Below are 18,332 nucleotides of genomic sequence, written 5' to 3' on the forward strand. Positions count from 1 at the left end.
TGCTTCAGAATTTTCAAAGCTGGCTAGTTCACTTCAAATAATAAAAAGACTCTTAGTTTTAGAAGTTAGAAGATACTGGAATGAAAATGTTGGTTATGAGCATACCAAACAGTAGGCTTATAAACTGAGATTTATCATCTTATGTTAAACAGAATTGTTTTATGTGAGTAACTGTTTTTTTTCTGAATATAAGTGACCAGTAAGACACTGATTTCTTGGATTGGTTTCATAAAAGCAAATTCAACTAATTTTTAACACTGATTATGCTAGATGTATTAGAGGAAACTACTTATTTCATGGGGTTATGCCTACAAAAACGTACAACATGCAGTGTTTACGTTCTTTGTATTCCTCTGTGGTACTTTTCATTATAATTTGACTTAAATATATAAACTTAGGTGAGATTTATCTTGTAATCATATCAGTTATGTTAATGATTTCTTTATCATAATGTAAAATCAATATGATGCAATTTTCTCCAAAGGCATGACCAAGGTTAAAGTAGGCAAGGAAGATTCTTCGTCTACTGAATTTGTAGAAAAAAGAAGAGCAGCGCTAGAAAGGTAATGTATGTATCTAACTAAAACTTGTTTAGCCTCAAAGTGACTTGTAATGTACTACACGAGCTCTTTTACTGGGGTGTGGGCCGATTGTACTTCAGTGGATTCTGGAAGGTTGTATGGAGCTACTCAATTGTGTAGAAATGGTATAATCTCCATTAAAAATGGGAAACATTAACTTAGGCATAAGGAGAGTTATGGCCACATCTTTTCGAACAGCTGACTTCTTGAAATGGATATTGCGAGGATCTAGTAAGCACAATTTTGTTCATCAACTTATTTAGACATTTTGGTTTTAGGCAACTAAGTGACTTCAGCAGTGGATCTATTTCATGTAAAATTGACTGTTGACTGTTGTAGGCCAAAGGATGAAGGAGACCTGTAGTCACTTGAAACTAAGATGGCCTTCTGATGACTTGATGTAACTAGCTGAACTTTGCTCCAAAGTTATCAGATCTCTGTCACCTTGCAGTGGCATACAATTAGTATTTTTCTACTGTCTTTGCTGTGCTAGGATACTGTCGCTGATGTGGTTTCATGCATTCCTGTTGACGTGGCTAGTAAGGCTGTGGAAAGCAACTAGTAAAAGTTGCATAACTTATGGTCATGTACAGCTGAGTCAAGTATACAGATCTAATTTTGTTACGATTTTATAATATGCCTATTTTTTGTGATATAATTACATCATATGAAGACAATGTGCCATTTAAGTTTGTTAAACAAGACAGTTAACAAAAATAAAAGGTTTTTAGATTGACACAGGGTGTATCTAACAGATGATGTATGACGCTATTGAGCTTTTGGAATTCCAGAAATAATCTTAGTTGAAAAAAATCTCTTTGGAATTCTATTGCTAATATCTTCTTATTGCAAAGCTAATCAACTGAACATCTGAACTTAATATTGACACTCAAAATACTGATAGGTTGTCCTGTCACTGAAGATTGGTATATAGCTTATGGTTTGCCACTTAAAATTACACCTAGAAGTTACTGAAGTAATCACGTACCTTGGAGCAAAATTGAAGCACATCTTGGGTGTACAATAAACCTATCACTGAGGAAGTGGTGCTATGAGATAYAAAGACTCAGCCAGGTAACAGCCAGGGCTGGAGTAATTGGACTTAACAGCCATTTCTACGCAATTTCAGATCTCTGTGATAGAGATGACTGATTTCCCTCTTGATTGCTCATTTGAAGAACAGAACTAGGATTAGGAAAAGCTAATTGACAAACTTGTGCATGCTTTAAGTGCTGCATTTCATTTTTTTGTTGTTGTTGAAGTTATATACCATCTAGTGGATGCTCAGCACTGCTCTTGTACTGGGGAAAGGACTCCTCAGTATTCTTGACAATCCTGGGAAAGCTTCACAATGTATTTCATTTGGTTTTCAGAAAGACCATAAAAATCTTGTTTGACAAAGGGCAACTTTTCATTAGCTGTTTTTTTTCCTTTCAGAAACAAAAAAGTTGCTTACTTGTCCACATGTTCAAAAGATATTTAGAGGCACTGGGTTTGTTGCTATTTCATAAAAGCTGAGGAAAACATGTTGATGTGTCCCAGAACATCAGATCGAAGGAATCTGATTCAAAATTGCTCTGCCTTTAGCCTAGAGCTGTGCACCGAGTGGGAAGGGAAACAGTGTGCCTTTTTAGTTGAGTGTACTGAAGTTTATGCCTTAGAACAGGGAATTTAAGTACCACTAGAGTTGTGCTTGAGGATATCTAGAAGACTTGCTGTCTTCAGTGAAAATGTTAGTAGTCTCCCTTGGAGAAAGTGCTAGTCTCTAGCAGCAAAGTTCGAAAGAAAAATCTCTTCGGCTGCTTGCATTGTCAACTTTAAGTTGCACTTACTTGCTACTGAGTGTCAGAACAATTAAGGAAAAGTTGAGCAATTTAATTTCACTGCAACTCTTAGCTCCTTTGGGAAGAAAAACAAGGATCTGGTGGCCATATCTAATGGAGGATGGAGAAAATACTGTGCTCACAGTATCAAAATACTTGGGCTTTTAGTTAAGAGTCCCAATCTGCATCACACTCTAGGGCAGTTTCCATGTAGTGGTGACTGTAATGTGACAGTTCCAGTATTTTGCAATTTTTGTAAAGCTTTAGTTTTGCCCAAACCTCAGCTGTAAAGCACTGTTGATAATGTTATGTCAGAGCACCTTAACTGACATACTGCATACTTTCTCATGCTCCCGTGATCTCTTGAGGTATTTAGTTTCTGTAAAGCATTCTTGCAAACATTGGACACTCTCTGTGAATACATAATATTCAAGTCAGTTGTGATAAGCTTGCAGCAGTTCAGTGGGTGAGTACTGTACAAACTTCCCTCTTCAACTCACATTGGTGCAGTCAATAGTTTTGAGACTGTGTTTCTTCTCTGATCTAAGACGGAAGGAGTTGCATTACTTTAACTTTTGAGTGGGTGAATTCTGTAGAACTAATATGGGTTGAACACTTAGTCTAGCCAGCAAATTAGTAGTTCATATGTAGAACATGATCAACCTACTTCTCCAAGGCTTCCCGTAATTCTAAAGCAAGCCAGCCAAAATTAGCTCTAACAAAAAAGCCTATTCACTGCACTGCACAAGGAATATTTAACCAAGCTCATGTCTTGTGTCTTAAATTGATTGTTATTGGAATAGAAGTTGTGACTGATGTGTTGAAACTATCAAGTGCATTACTACATTTTAATATCGTGCAACATAGTTATGATGGGTCTCACCTTAAGGAGTTTATGATGTAAACAAATGAGGTTAGAAGCCATGGCCAGCAACTCGAGGCGATGATGTGCTATATGGTGCATGGGGCTGCATTATTTTTAGTCAAATGTTTCTGTTTTTGTGATAGCCTTTCAGATTTAAGACTTAAGTGAATGTATAAACTGCTTATTGGTCCTAACTTATGACTCTGTGCAGGACTTGTGTGTTGGGGGAAGGTGACAGAATGCATAAGTATGATTTGAACACTCAGCAGAGAGGCAAAGGATTGAAGGGGCATGGAGACTGAACTACCCTCTGACCCTTTAGAGGTGACTTTACAAGAGTGTTCAAGCCCCATTAGAGAATGAAGGGAAGTTGTGTGCTGCCTGCATTGTACCCGTTCTTTAGATAAAGGGCACTTTCCAATGCTGTCAGGCACATTAGGTTAAATCTGTTTTGTTATCTAATATTTTAATTTTTAAAATCATAGGTATCTACAACGAACAGTAAAACACCCAACCTTGTTACAGGATCCAGATTTAAGGCAATTCTTGGAAAGTTCTGAGGTATTTAAGTTCTTTTAAGTTCTCCTATTTGTTTTCAGATATGATGACATACAAAATAATATACTCTCTTTGTATTGAGAACTAATCTCCTAAATTCATATGAAATTAAATTGGATTGTGCCCTTCATGGGACAGAATGGCAGAAGGCTACTTAGGTAATGACCCACAAAGCATTTTGCCTCTACTTCTGTTAAATGTTAGATTGTTAGTGACCAAAACTTACTTACTCTTCAGTGACTTCTAGTGAGTGAGTGAGTTGGTCGGTCCAGTTCCGAGTGGCCCAGTTCTGACTGAAGCTTGTCGTATGCATGATGAAAATCCATAACTTTTGCTACTAGTGGTTAAATWAGGTCGGGAACTAAGAGAGCTTTTTCCAAGCCAGTTGCCTCTAGGAGTCAAGCTTCAGGTGTACTGGTGGGATGATGTGAACAGGCTTGCAGTGTTGCTGGCCATGCTAGATATTTTGTGGATAGAGGACTTCAGTCACCAGTGCTATCAATCTGGCACCTTTCACAAACATTAAATATTTTGCAAAACAGATCRTCTGTTATGCTTCTATAAAAACATCGATCATCTTATAAATGTGCGTAGTGGATTTGCTGTAACACTGAACTGTCTTTTGGCCAATGTCAATATCTTAGTTTTCCTAATAAGTCACAGAGGCCCTGCTACTGACAAAAGCATCATTGATAGATAACTTAAAGCGGATTTGTCAATGCTGTTGACATACAAAACATCAGATGTGATGGGTAAATGATTTGACAGAGGCTACTTGTGCAGCATATTTGCAAGAATAACTTTAGTGAAGAATAGTATCAATTAAATATAAAAGTTTGTTAACTTACCCCCAAGGATTTCTAAGTACCTTGCAAATAGACAGCGCTCACAATATTCGGGAGGTAGGTTTTGAAATCTGGCCTATATATAAAAGTAAACATACCATTTTATTTATGATCCATAGTGTGAATCTTGCGTTATATTTACAGAATTTCTGTATCTCAACTTACTACAAATGTAAGCTTTTCTGTTTCTGTAGTGCCAGTTGGCTCTCCGTAATGTATAGGTGGCTAGTTAGGACCTTTGGCTAGTTCGTAATAACTTTTGACAAGTAGGTTGTTTGTTCCATTTAAATGTAAAGGTGTAGAAGAAAAGTAAATAGTCTATATTTTTAAGTTTTCCTCTGAGAATGTAAAAGTAGTAAATCTGAGAAATTAGATTCTACTATATTGAAACACATAGGAGTAAAGAAAACACTATATCCTTTTCTTTCCCCCTTGCGCCCAGTTAAACCTCCAGCCTTTTAACCAGTCTGTTTGCCCTTATTTGTCATTCAATTCTAGCTGCCGAGAGCAGTTAACACCCAGGCTCTGAGTGGAGCAGGAATATTGAGGATGGTGAACAAGGCTGCCGACGCTGTCAACAAAATGACAATCAAGATGAATGAATCGGATGCAGTAAGAGCTGATTTTTCGACTTGAATAATGAGACGAATTAATGAGGCTCAACAATTGCATTTTTAAAGCTGTAGAACTAGAAAATGGGATATTAATTTGCTTATTGGCTTGGATTCTTAGCTGTATCAGTTGACCACCTTGGCAGCACATGGATAATTTGCTTCTTTAAAACAAGAAATGCTGTTGGTAATCTAATTTGTAATGCTTGACTCTTTCATCTTTTGTCAGTGGTTTGAAGAAAAACAGCAGCAATTTGAGAATCTGGATCAGCAGCTTAGGAAACTTCATGCCAGTGTTGAAGCATTAGTCTGCCACAGAAAAGGTAAATGTATTTTTCTGACTGTGTGAACTTAAGTGTTTAGAGCTTTAAAAATATTAACGAAGCAGGAACTTAATGTTAGAGCTCTAAAGTAACAAATGGTCACAGCAAATTTTAATGCAAAAAATCTGACTGTACCTTTTGGTTTAAACTACTCTAACATTTATTTATTTTGTATTTTATATATATATAAAATATATGTGTGTGTACATATATATATATATGTATATACATATATATATATCCCAAATATCTGTCAGTCATTCCGTTGAACTTGAAAGTTATTATCATGATTAATGTAGAACTTTTTTCTTGCAGAATTTTAATATTACAACTATTAAGTGAAACTACAGTAGACATCCATAAATGTACCTGTAGATCTCATGGCAAGAAGCATTTTCTTTTGAGCAAAAAGTGGCTGCAAAAATCCATTTAAACAATTTGTGACTGATTATTGTTCTGTTAACTGAGTTTGAACCCTTAATTGGGGATTTGCTAATCTTAAATTGGTCCACACAGTGATATTTCAGCGAAGATACAGTTGAGGAAAACTTCTTTTGGAAAGATAGCCAGTCTGAAAATACCAGTGTTAGATTTACTTATTTCAGAGTGAGAAAATGCCTGTAAAATTAATATTTTTAATCAGTTGTGCAGCTGTCTTGTCAAAGACTTTTTCCATCAGATGATTTCCAACTTTAATTTGGTAGTATGTGGAAGACTTAAATGTGCTTTCTGACACTGCTACTTAATCTTATAAAGTACAGAGTTATGTTTCAACTTTGCGCTTTCAAAAAAAACTATGCATCTATCTTAAACTGCTTTCTCAAATCTCTACCAGGAGTTGTTCTCTGTAACAAAAAAATCTTTCGTCAGATGTCTTAAGGTTAAAGAGTATTTTAAGAAGTAAGGAACATGGAAAATTAATGCATTTGATTACTGTGCAATTGATGCCTGCTTTGAGATTTGATAAAATGGATTTTTTCAGAGTTGTTTTTAGATCATGTTTTATATATCTGAAGCTTTTTTCTTCTGTAAACGTTTCTGGTGTTCTAGTGATTCTACGAAGCCAGCACAATCAAAAAAATTTGTGCTTTCAATCCTTAAGTAAGTTTCATTAATATGATATTTTGTTCAAAGGTCTTTCATAGACGTTACCTTTGTACAGGATGACTTAAATGGGATTTGAGACAATCATCTAGGTATTTGTTAATAAATAAGCTCAAAACTTTGGTTTCATGGATGCCAGTCAMACAAGTGTAGGTTTTTTTTTTTATTTACCATACCTTATAGTATGCCTTACATTACAGGACACAGTCTCATTTAAGATACTTTAATCAGTAGAATAGCATAGCAGAAGCACAATTCTGCTCCGATATTGACGTTTACATTGAATACTTCYTGATGCTTTGCCCTTTCAGCTGCATGGGACAGCTACCCTATGGATCAGTTAGTATTTTGAACTTGCTGTGTAGGTAACTTGGCTTTTGTTTTGTGGACTTGGGTTTTTCTGAACTAGGCAGTTGGATAATGACAGTTTGTTCCATATCTCTTGCCAGACAGGGTAGGCATCATATAACAGATTCTGCAAGTCATTTACTGATATTGGGGAATTTAGGGTGCACTGTGTTCTCCTAAACATAGTTCCATTGTGATCTCCGTGTGTCATGTCCACATGCATTATCGTGAAATTTGGGAAATACTTTTTTTTTTTTTTTTTCCTCCATCTGGGGAAGTCAAGGTTGCTGTTGGGCAGAGATCTCTGCTCAAGAACTGGTTTTAGGTTGATCTGTGCTGAAATGTAACCTAGGATATTACCTATTCTATATTGAATACTACTCCTCTATTTCAGAGCTTTCAGCCAACACAGCTGCCTTTGCTAAAAGTGCTGCCATGTTAGGTAACTCTGAGGACCACACTGCTCTGTCTAGAGCTTTGTCTCAGCTTGCAGAGGTTGAGGAGAAGATAGATCAGTTGCATCAGGAGCAAGCCTTTGCCGATTTCTATGTGTTCTCGGAACTGCTTGGTGACTACATTCGTCTCATTGCTGCAGTCAAAGTGAGTACTACTAGGAAAAACATTAATTTTTGCTTAAGGTCACACTTTCTCCTTAGCTTATGGATTTGGRATAAATGCATGTTTCTGTCCATTTGCACACTTGATGATGCAGTTGAGACTTACTGAACTTCTGCCTTAATTTCAACTGAGTAAAATGAATGGATCCATAATCCCACAAGAAAAATGGTTATGATGAAAAATGGGCATGGAACAAGATCCAGACAAAATGCAAATGGTGAATATCCTGTAATTAGAGCAGTGCTAACTGTGTGCGGTATTTAGGGACCCCACGCTAGTTAGCATGCTGTACTTTTTTCGTTCAGGTAACTTTTTTGTCCATAAGATCTTTTCAAGAACATAACTTGACTCTTATCAGGTAGGTACCAACAGTATTAATAAGGAAGCAACAAATATCATTTGGAGATCTACATCTCACTAAAGTATTAAGTTCTCTATAAATCATGGAGTACAGCATGATTTGGTTTTCACGTGGGGAACCATGTCTTAATAGTTTTATCTGGAGGTATCTTTGAACTTGGCGGGTGGTTACAGGGGAAAAAAAGTATGCACGCACACACTTAATTCTGCTACCTCAGTCTATTGCTAATGAAARTGTATTGCTGGATAGCTATATAGTCAATGAAAAGGTTTGATAGAATCTATGCTTAGAGAAGCATTTGCCTAATGCAGCACTTTTTAGTGATTGCTTTGGTAGTGTTGTGATGGGACAAGGAAYACAACAAAAATGAAATGGTGTGGGGCACTGTGCTGCTCTGAGGAGGCTTGCTGAATGCCCTCCTTTAATTGTAAGCAATATTTAGCTGTGTAAGCATGCTGCCAAATTAAATGCAAGACCACTTGTGGTAGACACAGTGATGTTTCTTTGAGTACACTTGCTGCAGTTTTATCCAGAGATGCATTTCCTTAATAGGAATGTAGACAGCTCTAACAGTTTCAATTACTTTAYTTTGTTCATCTTTACAGGGCGTGTTTGACCATCGAATGAAATGCTGGCAGAAATGGCAAGATGCTCAGGTTACCTTACAAAAAAAACGTGAAGCTGAAGCAAAGCTCCAGCTTGCGAATAAACCTGATAAATTGCAGCAAGCTAAAGATGAGATAAAAGAGGTAACACTATCAAACATTTCTATTATTCTGGAGGCCAGACTTTTTGCATTGGTTCATTCGTTCCACATTAATGCACTACTTTATACAGTTTTTGTTTACAAATCACTTATTCATTTGCTGTTTTCCATGTTTACTGAAATTGTTAAAAGGAATTTATTTAAAATATTAAATGTGCACCGTTGTTATCCAATCAAAGATCTGTAAGGCAGTAGAAATCTGTCTCTACAGAGTCTCAGAGATGGGGAGGAAGGGAATATGGGCAAGTTTTAAAATGCTTTTAACTGTTGCAGATAACTCAGGTAGGCAGAGAAGCATTTCTTAGCTTCTAAAACTGAAGTCTATCTAAAAAGACTAATGGAGGACTGTTCCTGTGTTTTTTTTAATGATGCTGAATTTCTGCCSATATATATATATGTATGTACGTATATATGGTATAATTTCAGTAAAAATAAATCTAACATGTTGAAGTGTCATAATTTATACACTTTTTCTATCATGCTTCACTAAGGAAATTGAAGAGGTAGGACAACTTAATTATTTAACATTAATGCACACATTTGAGTTACGCATCAGTATTCTCCCATTAAATAATGGGAGAACATAATTGCTGATTTCAAGCTATATTATGCTTCTATTTCATTTGGCTGCCTCATTCATCACTAACCTAAAGCTGCTTTGTTCTTTCTGAACTTAGATATATTTTGCATATAGTGTTGAAGTTATTCATTAACTTTTCTTTTTTCTTTTTCTTTTTTTTTAAAATGCCCTTATTGACTGGTAAAACTCAGCGTCACTCTTGTGTGACCACATTCCTATTGGTTAGCTTTCTTGCATGGTGGATGGAATGGTGACATCCAGAAGCGGGCTGAAACTCCCTGGCAAAAGTACTTCCTGAATATTTGGAGTTGTAGGAAGTAGTGACTGTTTCTCATTCTTAGTGTAAAAAGAATTAATGATGTTTCTGGAGGATATCTCTTTCTTACTTTATCAGATGATTAGAGAAGGTTGTTAGTAAACCCACAGTCATTCCTGCCATTGAAATAGAATTCAGCAACTGAGAATATATAATAATAGTCCTCATGGCGAGAAATCAAAGTGGAAGCCAATGCAGCTTGAGCTTCATCCATGACTCRTTCCTTTTTGCTGCTAAAAGGTAACAGAGTAGTCCTAGAAACACCATACTGAGCAAGGGGAAGATTTCTTTTTCAGAAACTATAAGATTGCCGACTGTTACACGGTGATAATTCCTACAGACCCTGATGCTTAGACATTGTGAAACTGGAATGTGGGTCCATAGGCCTACAGAGGCTTTAACTGAAATCTAAGACAGCTTTAGTTCCTGTGGTAGGAAGGCACAGGTTATTTCAAAGCAGTCTTAATCTCCCTTTTCCTTGACTGAGCTTTATGTTGTCCCATATATTAGCTAACTCTCTAGGCCATGTATGTATCAGTGTTTCTCTGAAACACATTCTGTTAGGGCTTATTGCATAGCTTTTTAAATGTACGTATGAAAAGACAGTAAGGGAACTTTGAATAAATATAAACTAAAAATACAAATATCTAGGCATTTACTTGAATGAATGTTCAGTGCGCATTGCAACAGTAAGATTAAAKGCATCCTCATTGCCTTGTCATCTCACGTCTGCAGCAGAAATGTGACAAAGATAAGCATATAGCTGACCATAAGCAAGGATGAAGATTTAATAATTTTTTCTGTCAATAGGAAAATACAGGGAACTAACTTCTCTTGAGACTCACATTTGATTGTGACAGGTAATCACAGAAAGCTTACAGGTTTAGCTTCCCCTTATAGTAGTGTTTAAGTAACTTAAAGCTTTAGAAATCTTTTCTTTAGTAAAGAATCTTTGAAACATTTTTACTCTATTTCTTAATAACAAACCTAAGATATTTTTATAAATGCAATGTAGGCAGCATTGCCTTTGGTTTTAGACATACTTGAGGGAAAGTCTTGGTGTAACAATTTCAAAGCAACAATTTGTAGAGAAGGCTCTGTAGTCATACCAGTTTAAGCAATAATACCACCAAACAGCTGCTTTTCAGCTCTTAAATAACTATCACTAGTATACCCAAAAAAAAAAAAAAAAGCAGAAAAGCCTCCCCACAGGTACTGATAGTTTGAATGGAGAACACAAAGCCTTATATCTGCATGTCTTTCCTTTGCCAGTGGGAGACAAAAGTTCAACAAGGGGAAAAAGATTTTGAACAGATCTCCAAAACCATTCGGAAGGAAGTGGGAAGATTTGAGGCATGTATAACTATTCAGCTAACTGACAATTTTACTTTAATATCAATATTCCAAGCAAGATTGCTTAAGAGTTTAATCTGCCATAATTAATTTACTCTATTTGTTAACAGAGGGAACGAGTGARAGACTTTAAAACTGTTATTATCAAGTACTTAGAATCATTAGTGCAAACACAACAGCAGGTAAGAAACTTTTAAATTTTTTGTGCAAGCTAATACTCCAGTGTGTTCTGTATTAGGTTAATTTAAACAGACAGGCAGTTCCTTAAAACATAGAGAACTGCTTCTAGTCTGTTCTAGATTGCTGAACATAGTGATTGCCATTACCTAATTATTACTGTTCTTAACTTGCGTAGCTCTAATTCAAGAGAGCAGAGGAGAGACTTTCTTGGGGGAAGTGTGAAGGAGTAGTCTCCTGTTCTTCCTCTGAAACTGAATTAATATTTTCACTTGTAAAAGGAAGTAAAACATATTTAACATGTGCTTAAAATTACTGAAGAGACATTAATACTTAATTTTTTTAATCAAAGAAAAGTAATGTGCTGAATATTTTACAGCAGTAGAATAACTTTCAGTTAAAGGTAAGAATAGCAAGCTGACCTGTCAAACAGCTCCTGTTACCATGAGCAGATATTTGCATTTGTCACTTTTTTTTCTTGCATCATGTAATAATGTTAATGGATAGTATGAAGGGTCCCATCTGTGTTCTTACTTTGTCCTGTGGGGACAAGTTCTGTACACAAGGAGGAAGGTGTATGGGGTTTTTTTTCCAACATTCAGTACTTAACAGTGAGGTTGTTTTTCCTTCTCTCCAAGCTAATAAAATACTGGGAAGCATTCCTACCTGAAGCCAAAGCCATCGCCTAAAAGAAGAATATTCCAAATAACAAGACACTCTGGATATTTGTCCTGGATTAAAAAAAAAAAAAAAAAAAAAAAAAAAAAAGCTAAATTCCACAGTGAAATCACTTTAAAATCATCCAAATAAACCACTATATATTTTATGAATTAACATGTGGCTCTTTTATATACTACAGCATTTTATTAACAAGCTGCATGTCCTGACCCTCTTTAAAGTGGACTGTGGCATGATGTTCTGCAATACATTGCTGAATTGAACACTATTGTGTCTTAATACTTGCACTAAAATGTGCAATGCAAGGCCAGAAAGCAGATATTTTTGTTCTTTACAATATAATGTTCTGTAGTATGTTTACCTGATCTTTATGAAACAAATTTAATTGCATTGATTAATGTTCACTTACACATTCCTGTACAAAATCATGTTTTTGTGATTACAATAATAAAGGGATGTACCTTGTGAAACATTAAACTCTCTGGTTTGTTTTCTATAGATGTTTACTGTATTCTTAGAAGTAGCATTTTTGACAAATTGAGGTTAAAACCAAGGCAGAAACACACCATTGGGTAAATAATGTCAAAGGCGGTGCTAAAGATTCACAAACAAGTATTTGTGGTAAACTATTATATTTAAGTTTGATTCTTTTTGCTCTAGGTATTTTCACCTGAGGTTATCACTGCCTTGGTAAACTGTAATGCCTTAATACTGTTAGGATCAAAAAAATGAAGCTTGGCCAACAGACATGCGTGAACTGAAATTTTTTCTGAGTATCTCACAAAGCTCCTGAAGGACTAAGTTCACCTGTTGGTCAAATATAGATGTCATATTGGACTGATAAATTTAATCAGTTTTAATCTTGTCTTGAATGGTTTCAGGATACAAAAAGGAAAATAATCTTTCATTAATTCTGGTAATTGGGGAAGGAAAAGTCTTTTATTCAATTGAGAGTGCAAGCTAGTTGTAAGGCCTGGTATTCTACTTATCTGGACTTTCTGGAATATAAAACACATGCAGGGACTGCTTATTAATATCTTCTGTAATGTATCGGTGCAGCTAAATATTTTTCTGAAATATGCAAGATAAACAAGCTACTTTGTTCTGTGTCTTGTACTAAATTCGCACTGAATTTGCCAATGATATGTCTACAAGTAGCTAATACTGCTAGAATTATACAAATGTTAATTATGTAGCATCAGAGGAGCTGTTGCTTTCAGCTAATCATAAGACTGCATGGGAAGCCCAAGAACTTGTATGACTTAGAGTCAAGAATAACGAAACACTCAATTCCATTTCTGAACAAAATGGAAACTTAACTGAAAGATCATGCACTCTCTGATTTACACAAGGAAACTAGTTTAAACTTTCAAGATTAGTGTCTTTCCTTACTTTTGCACAGAATTCTGTTGATTCAGTATTTTTAGGAATTTTCAAGGAAAATAGTACAGAAGCTAAGCAATTTGAAAAAACTTTTGTCAAGTCTTTATCAAGCATTTTTTTAAAAGCTGAAATGCTAAAACCTTAAGCTGGTAGTAACTTGTGCATCAGCCTTAGTTATTTAGCTTGTAACTGATCTTCACCAGCTAAGCATGTAACAGGTTTGTTGTGAAGAATTTGAACGAGGCATAATGCCCTACTGAGTGTTATGATATACTTGGCTTGCTCAGTGCTAATGAAAATTGATAGGCAGCTCAAAGTTAAACTGAAATTAGTTACAATGAGATTGAGWGTGGGTACTTTCAGAATTAAAGACAGCCTCAAAATCAGTAAATATGCTTTCATATGCTTTCATGATCTCTTTTTAAGCATGTTTTCCAGCTTTCTTCACTCTTGATCCTTTTAGCTTGCATCAGGATCTGAACTGAGGTGAATTCCAGATCCATTTTTTTTAATCTGTAATGAGTGAACAAAATGAGAAATAGCTGTTGCATTGGTGTGAAGCTTAGTCTTTTAGTAGGGATTAGTGTGACTTTCTTTTTGTCCGATTATACTAGACAGCTAAGAAAAGGARTGAGTTGTGTAGAGGGCTTTTTTAAGAAAAACAAAACCTGTAGGAGAAGAAAAGGAAAATAGCATTTCTGGAATTAAGTGGCAGRGTAACTAATACATTTGATGTTCTTTAGCATCACAAGAATAATTTGAAGACTAGACCTGATGAACTGTTGCTTTTGACTTGTGTAGAGCAGAAGTGCTTCTAGGACCTGTTTGTTTTGTGYATATTTGCTTATCCCATAAAGACTGAGGGACTGCTAATTGTCTTTAGTACAAGAATGAGTTGTTACTTCTACTAGCAGATACTACTCAGACCACGTGTACAGAGATGTTGCTGAACTATTTTTACTGTGGAGCTCACTGCCGGTTRTTATACTTCTGTAAATGTTGTTTTCCTGACTCCAAGTCACTGTAGTGCTGAAGAATCCTTGGAATGAACAAAATGAATATGGGCAAAATAGTGAAGACCTACTGTTAAGGTAAGGAATGCTGTACGTTCGCAGTGCGGTATAAAAGGGAGGGTGTGGTGCTATTGAAGTGTACCTTCTCAGATTAAAGCAAACTGACATTTACAGCCTTGAATTTTACATCATCCCTGTTCTTGTATCCATCGCATTCATTGTATTTTTTGAATTGAACATGTATAGCCACAGAATAATGAGGTGATGCAGCTTAAATTGAAGACTAATATTTCCATGAAGGCGTAATTACATTTTTATTATATAGACATTTAGTGTTCTCATCTRTCTCTAGTCACTGTCTTTTAAAGACAGAATATTCTACTTCCCCTGCCAATTAYGCTTTCTTGTACCTCTCAAATTATTTCCTTCTGAAGACCTCAAGTGGAAGATTATGTTTTGACATATCTGTAGTTCATGCCCCAAATCTGTCAGTTTCTCTCAGATTCTGGTGGCAGTGACCTGCTGGCTGCTACTGGGAAGTTCTCCATTCACCTGCAGTCTTCCCTCATTCTCACTTTGCAGTGTGTTCTTTCTAGGTTTCCAGTTTTCACAGCTATTTCTTAGCAAGGGTATTTGTCTTGGTCAAAACTGGGATGAACGCTTTATTTATGTTCCTTTTTTGGGGGGAGGGGGGTGGAGGGGCACAGCAAATGATGTGTGCGCCTTGCCAGTCTTAGTCATCATTTCATTCTTTGATTAGTGTATCCTGTGTGTTTAACTGAACTGCAGGCATGCAGTAAAATTACAGATTTGGTGGAATTATTTTAAGATAAACTTTCTGTTAGATCTTCGGTTTGCAAGGTAGAAGAGCCTGTGTAACTAGTTGTATCCCCAGCAAAATATGAATCTATAAAAAGAAAACAAGTTTAATATTAAACATGTGAGGAGCTGMGGTTTCAGAGCTGTTCAAGCTCGTACTTATCTTCTAAGGGGTTCCTCCAGTTTAATTCTTCTGCATTCCATAGTTTAATAAGGTGAACTTGCTAATCAGCAAAATAACTTTTAACTGCACTACTAAAAATATTGTCTCCCCTTCCTCTGATGGTTGTTTCCTCACAGATTTAGGAGGAGAAAAAGAAAAAATAATCTAAATCTGTCTTCTGTGGTAACATCATTAAGAAAAAAGGTCTCAAAAGAATGTTGGAGGCAGCTTGGACAGAATTTGAAGCTGTTCTTTTAACAGCATACTTAAGAAAACTAGAGTGAAAGAAATGCACAATGAAAATGGAAAGGGGAGAAAAGACTCAAGATAGACCATATCTATGGTTTAAGAGAGAATCAAAATATAAAGAGATGCAGAAATCCTGAGAAAGGAAGTATTTGTACATTAGCCTCACATTCTATATGGAGCCTCCAGGTACATCCACTCACCCACCTACCCCTGCTTTCAGAGAACTACTTTCTTACCAGCTTCCAACATCATGCTTAAGAGAGGTAAGTGGCTTCATGTTTGATTCTGTGATAGCTGAGGCCTGAGAAACTTATGTTGGAAACTGAGCTTTCCAGACTTACCTTTCTCCTGTCTTCTTTCTGAAGTCACATGCTTATACAAGATGGTCTCAGTTGTACTGACTGTATACTGAAAGTGCATTGTGTTGCTTTAGAAACAACTACACCACTTAAATTTAAGCTAAATCTTCACAGAGAAGGGAGGAGGAGGTGAACGCCTTAATAAGCAAATGTTTTACCTATGGGGTTAYGATGTGTGTTGAACTTTGCTACTATTTATTTAGGAAATCAGTATTTGTAGAATTAGAATGAAGTGCACCAAGGTCACAAAGACTGGTTTATTTAAAACCAATGTTTCTGTTAGCAGTTGGAAAGTCAACGAACTCAGATTGGCTGTATTCTTATTAAAGACTTTTTAATCTGGGCTCATGTTTTGATAGGTGCTTTACTTATCGCTTTGATTAGAATTTTTATATGCATTTCCTTGGCCTACTTCTAATCAGGAAACTTCTAATCAGAGTCCTTGAATAGTGAGGATTATTTACTGGGAAGTGTTATTTGAGAGTTGCCAATGTCTGTTCCTCTCTTCCTCTCCCATGATTCTTTTTTCTTTTTTAATTTCAGAACACCACAATCTTAGGCGAAGGAAATAAGATGGAACACTTGAGGAATAGAAGGATGCCTGTGAGAAGGGGACAGGGAGAAGAGTTACTGTTAGGACAGTTGTCATCTCTAATCTCTTCATCCTAACATGAAGATGCCAAATTGCCCTAGGAGTAATTGCACAGACATAACAGGAGGATAGAGGGAAAAAAAAGAAGAAAAGAAGAAGAAGAAAAACTGGGGTAGGGGGCAGGAACAGAACAGAAGTGGCCAGTAAAGCTTTTTTTTTTTTTTTTCCCTTTCTTCCCCTTCTCAAAGATATGCTTAGTTTTTATATAGACTTGAAATTTGATTGAATAAATGATTTGAGAATGTCATTTTCACAAAGCATGGCCCGCTTTACAGATTAAACCTTATTCTAAGCAATGATCGTTCATGTTGGTATAGTCTCTGTGATAGTGGAAGTCTGAGGGCAACTACCAGTTAGAGTAGGAGTATATTAACTTATTTTAGCTTCTGGATCAAATTAACTTAAGAATACAACCCAAGACACTGATATCTGTGATTAAAAAAATAATAAAACAGACTAAAACATACAGTTCCTGGAAGACCTTTCTAGGTCTGCTTAATAGATGAATTGGAAGGCAGCCAATGCAACTGTTACCAGTATAGCTCACCTCTTTCACTGTTTTGCTGTTAAGATTACTAATGTGATTTTAATGGAAGTCTACCCCAGCTGATATCAAGCTACACTGAAGCTATATTCCATTCTCTTTACTGCTTTTGTTTCTGGGAATCATTGTGTCATTCGTGCAATTAGCTTTGAAAAACAAGAATCSTGGATAGTACTCTAGTTCAGGCTATCTGTGATTTGCACAGATGATTTGCGTTTTAGGAATTAATGTTCTTAAGGTTTTTTYTSTTTRTTTGTTTTGGTTTGGATTGGTTTTGTCCCTGACTGAGACAGAAAAGATGGTCCTTGGACGGTCAGCCATGTGGAGAAATCCTAATTTTTCTTTAGTTGTAATGTTCAAGATTAGCTAACTAATGATGATACACTGTGCAAATTAAGTATTTAACATTCCAAAACATATTGATGTATTTGAATTCAGCCCACCATGTAATCTTCCTTGTTCTTCTTGGCTGATGCACAGTCAAAAATTCCATTATGTACTATTGAATTTGAAGCCAGATTAATGTCTCAAACTTTTCTTTGTTAACAAGTTACACGATGTTAGGGAGGAAAAGCAGCTTTTGGAAATTATTGGTTGCTAGATTACTGATAACCACAAAAAAGGCAATTTTTTTTTCCACTGGCATCTCATCAGTATAAATATGTTATAGTGTAAGTAGTGTCATTTGTATTGTCCATCCTTTCTGTATCAGGTGAATAACAGAAATTAAGCTTTAGGATTGGTGTCTTTGCCAGAAAGTAACAATTATAATAGCATGAAAATTATCCTTTGGTTTGCCTATGGTTAATGCACYAATTAGACTACAACTTTCTGTTATTGTAGGGGCTGTCTTTCCATGGGATGACTCTATGTCTAGCAGAGTACGCTTTGGAAAAAGTGGGATTGCTTATCTTAAAAGTCTTTAGTTTTCACTGCATTTTAAAGATTTCATCCCTACACTATCAAACAGCATGTTGAGCCTGGGAACCAAATTGCATTTGTTGTGGTTGCCTGCGCCCTTGGGCAGTGCTGGAGCTGCTGGGGGTCAGTGGCTGCCCATGCTGGCCGAGGAGCAGCACAGGGTGGGATGCCCAAGACTGGCTCGCTTTGATTTCAGATTGTTTTTTATTACCTATAGCTGTTGCGTTGTTTTAGTTTGGCTTCCCCGCTCCCCCCCCTTTTTTTTTTGGTCAAAAATATTTTATTTTGTATTGAATTCTCCAGGTCCCAAAACACCAAAGCA

General features: G+C 36.1%; 1 protein-coding gene across 1 annotated transcript in view; it reads left to right on the top strand.

Annotated features, from left to right (window-relative positions):
- Positions 1–11,997, top strand: part of SNX2 (sorting nexin 2) — a 33,157-nt gene extending 21,160 nt beyond the window's left edge. Inside the window, exons 7-15 of the mRNA XM_085305418.1 lie at positions 485–563; positions 3,755–3,830; positions 5,171–5,284; positions 5,513–5,606; positions 7,453–7,658; positions 8,643–8,786; positions 10,972–11,052; positions 11,163–11,234; positions 11,868–11,997. Of these exons, the coding sequence (XP_085161544.1) occupies positions 485–563; positions 3,755–3,830; positions 5,171–5,284; positions 5,513–5,606; positions 7,453–7,658; positions 8,643–8,786; positions 10,972–11,052; positions 11,163–11,234; positions 11,868–11,918 (917 nt within the window). The 3' untranslated portion in view covers positions 11,919–11,997. The remainder of the gene's footprint in view (positions 1–484; positions 564–3,754; positions 3,831–5,170; positions 5,285–5,512; positions 5,607–7,452; positions 7,659–8,642; positions 8,787–10,971; positions 11,053–11,162; positions 11,235–11,867) is intronic.
- Positions 11,998–18,332: the final 6,335 nt, after the last annotated feature.

The sequence above is a fragment of the Rhea americana genome, unplaced genomic scaffold, assembly GCF_003343005.1.
Source record: "Rhea americana isolate MKP2758 unplaced genomic scaffold, rheAme1 scaffold_22, whole genome shotgun sequence".
Lineage (NCBI taxonomy): Eukaryota > Metazoa > Chordata > Aves > Rheiformes > Rheidae > Rhea > Rhea americana.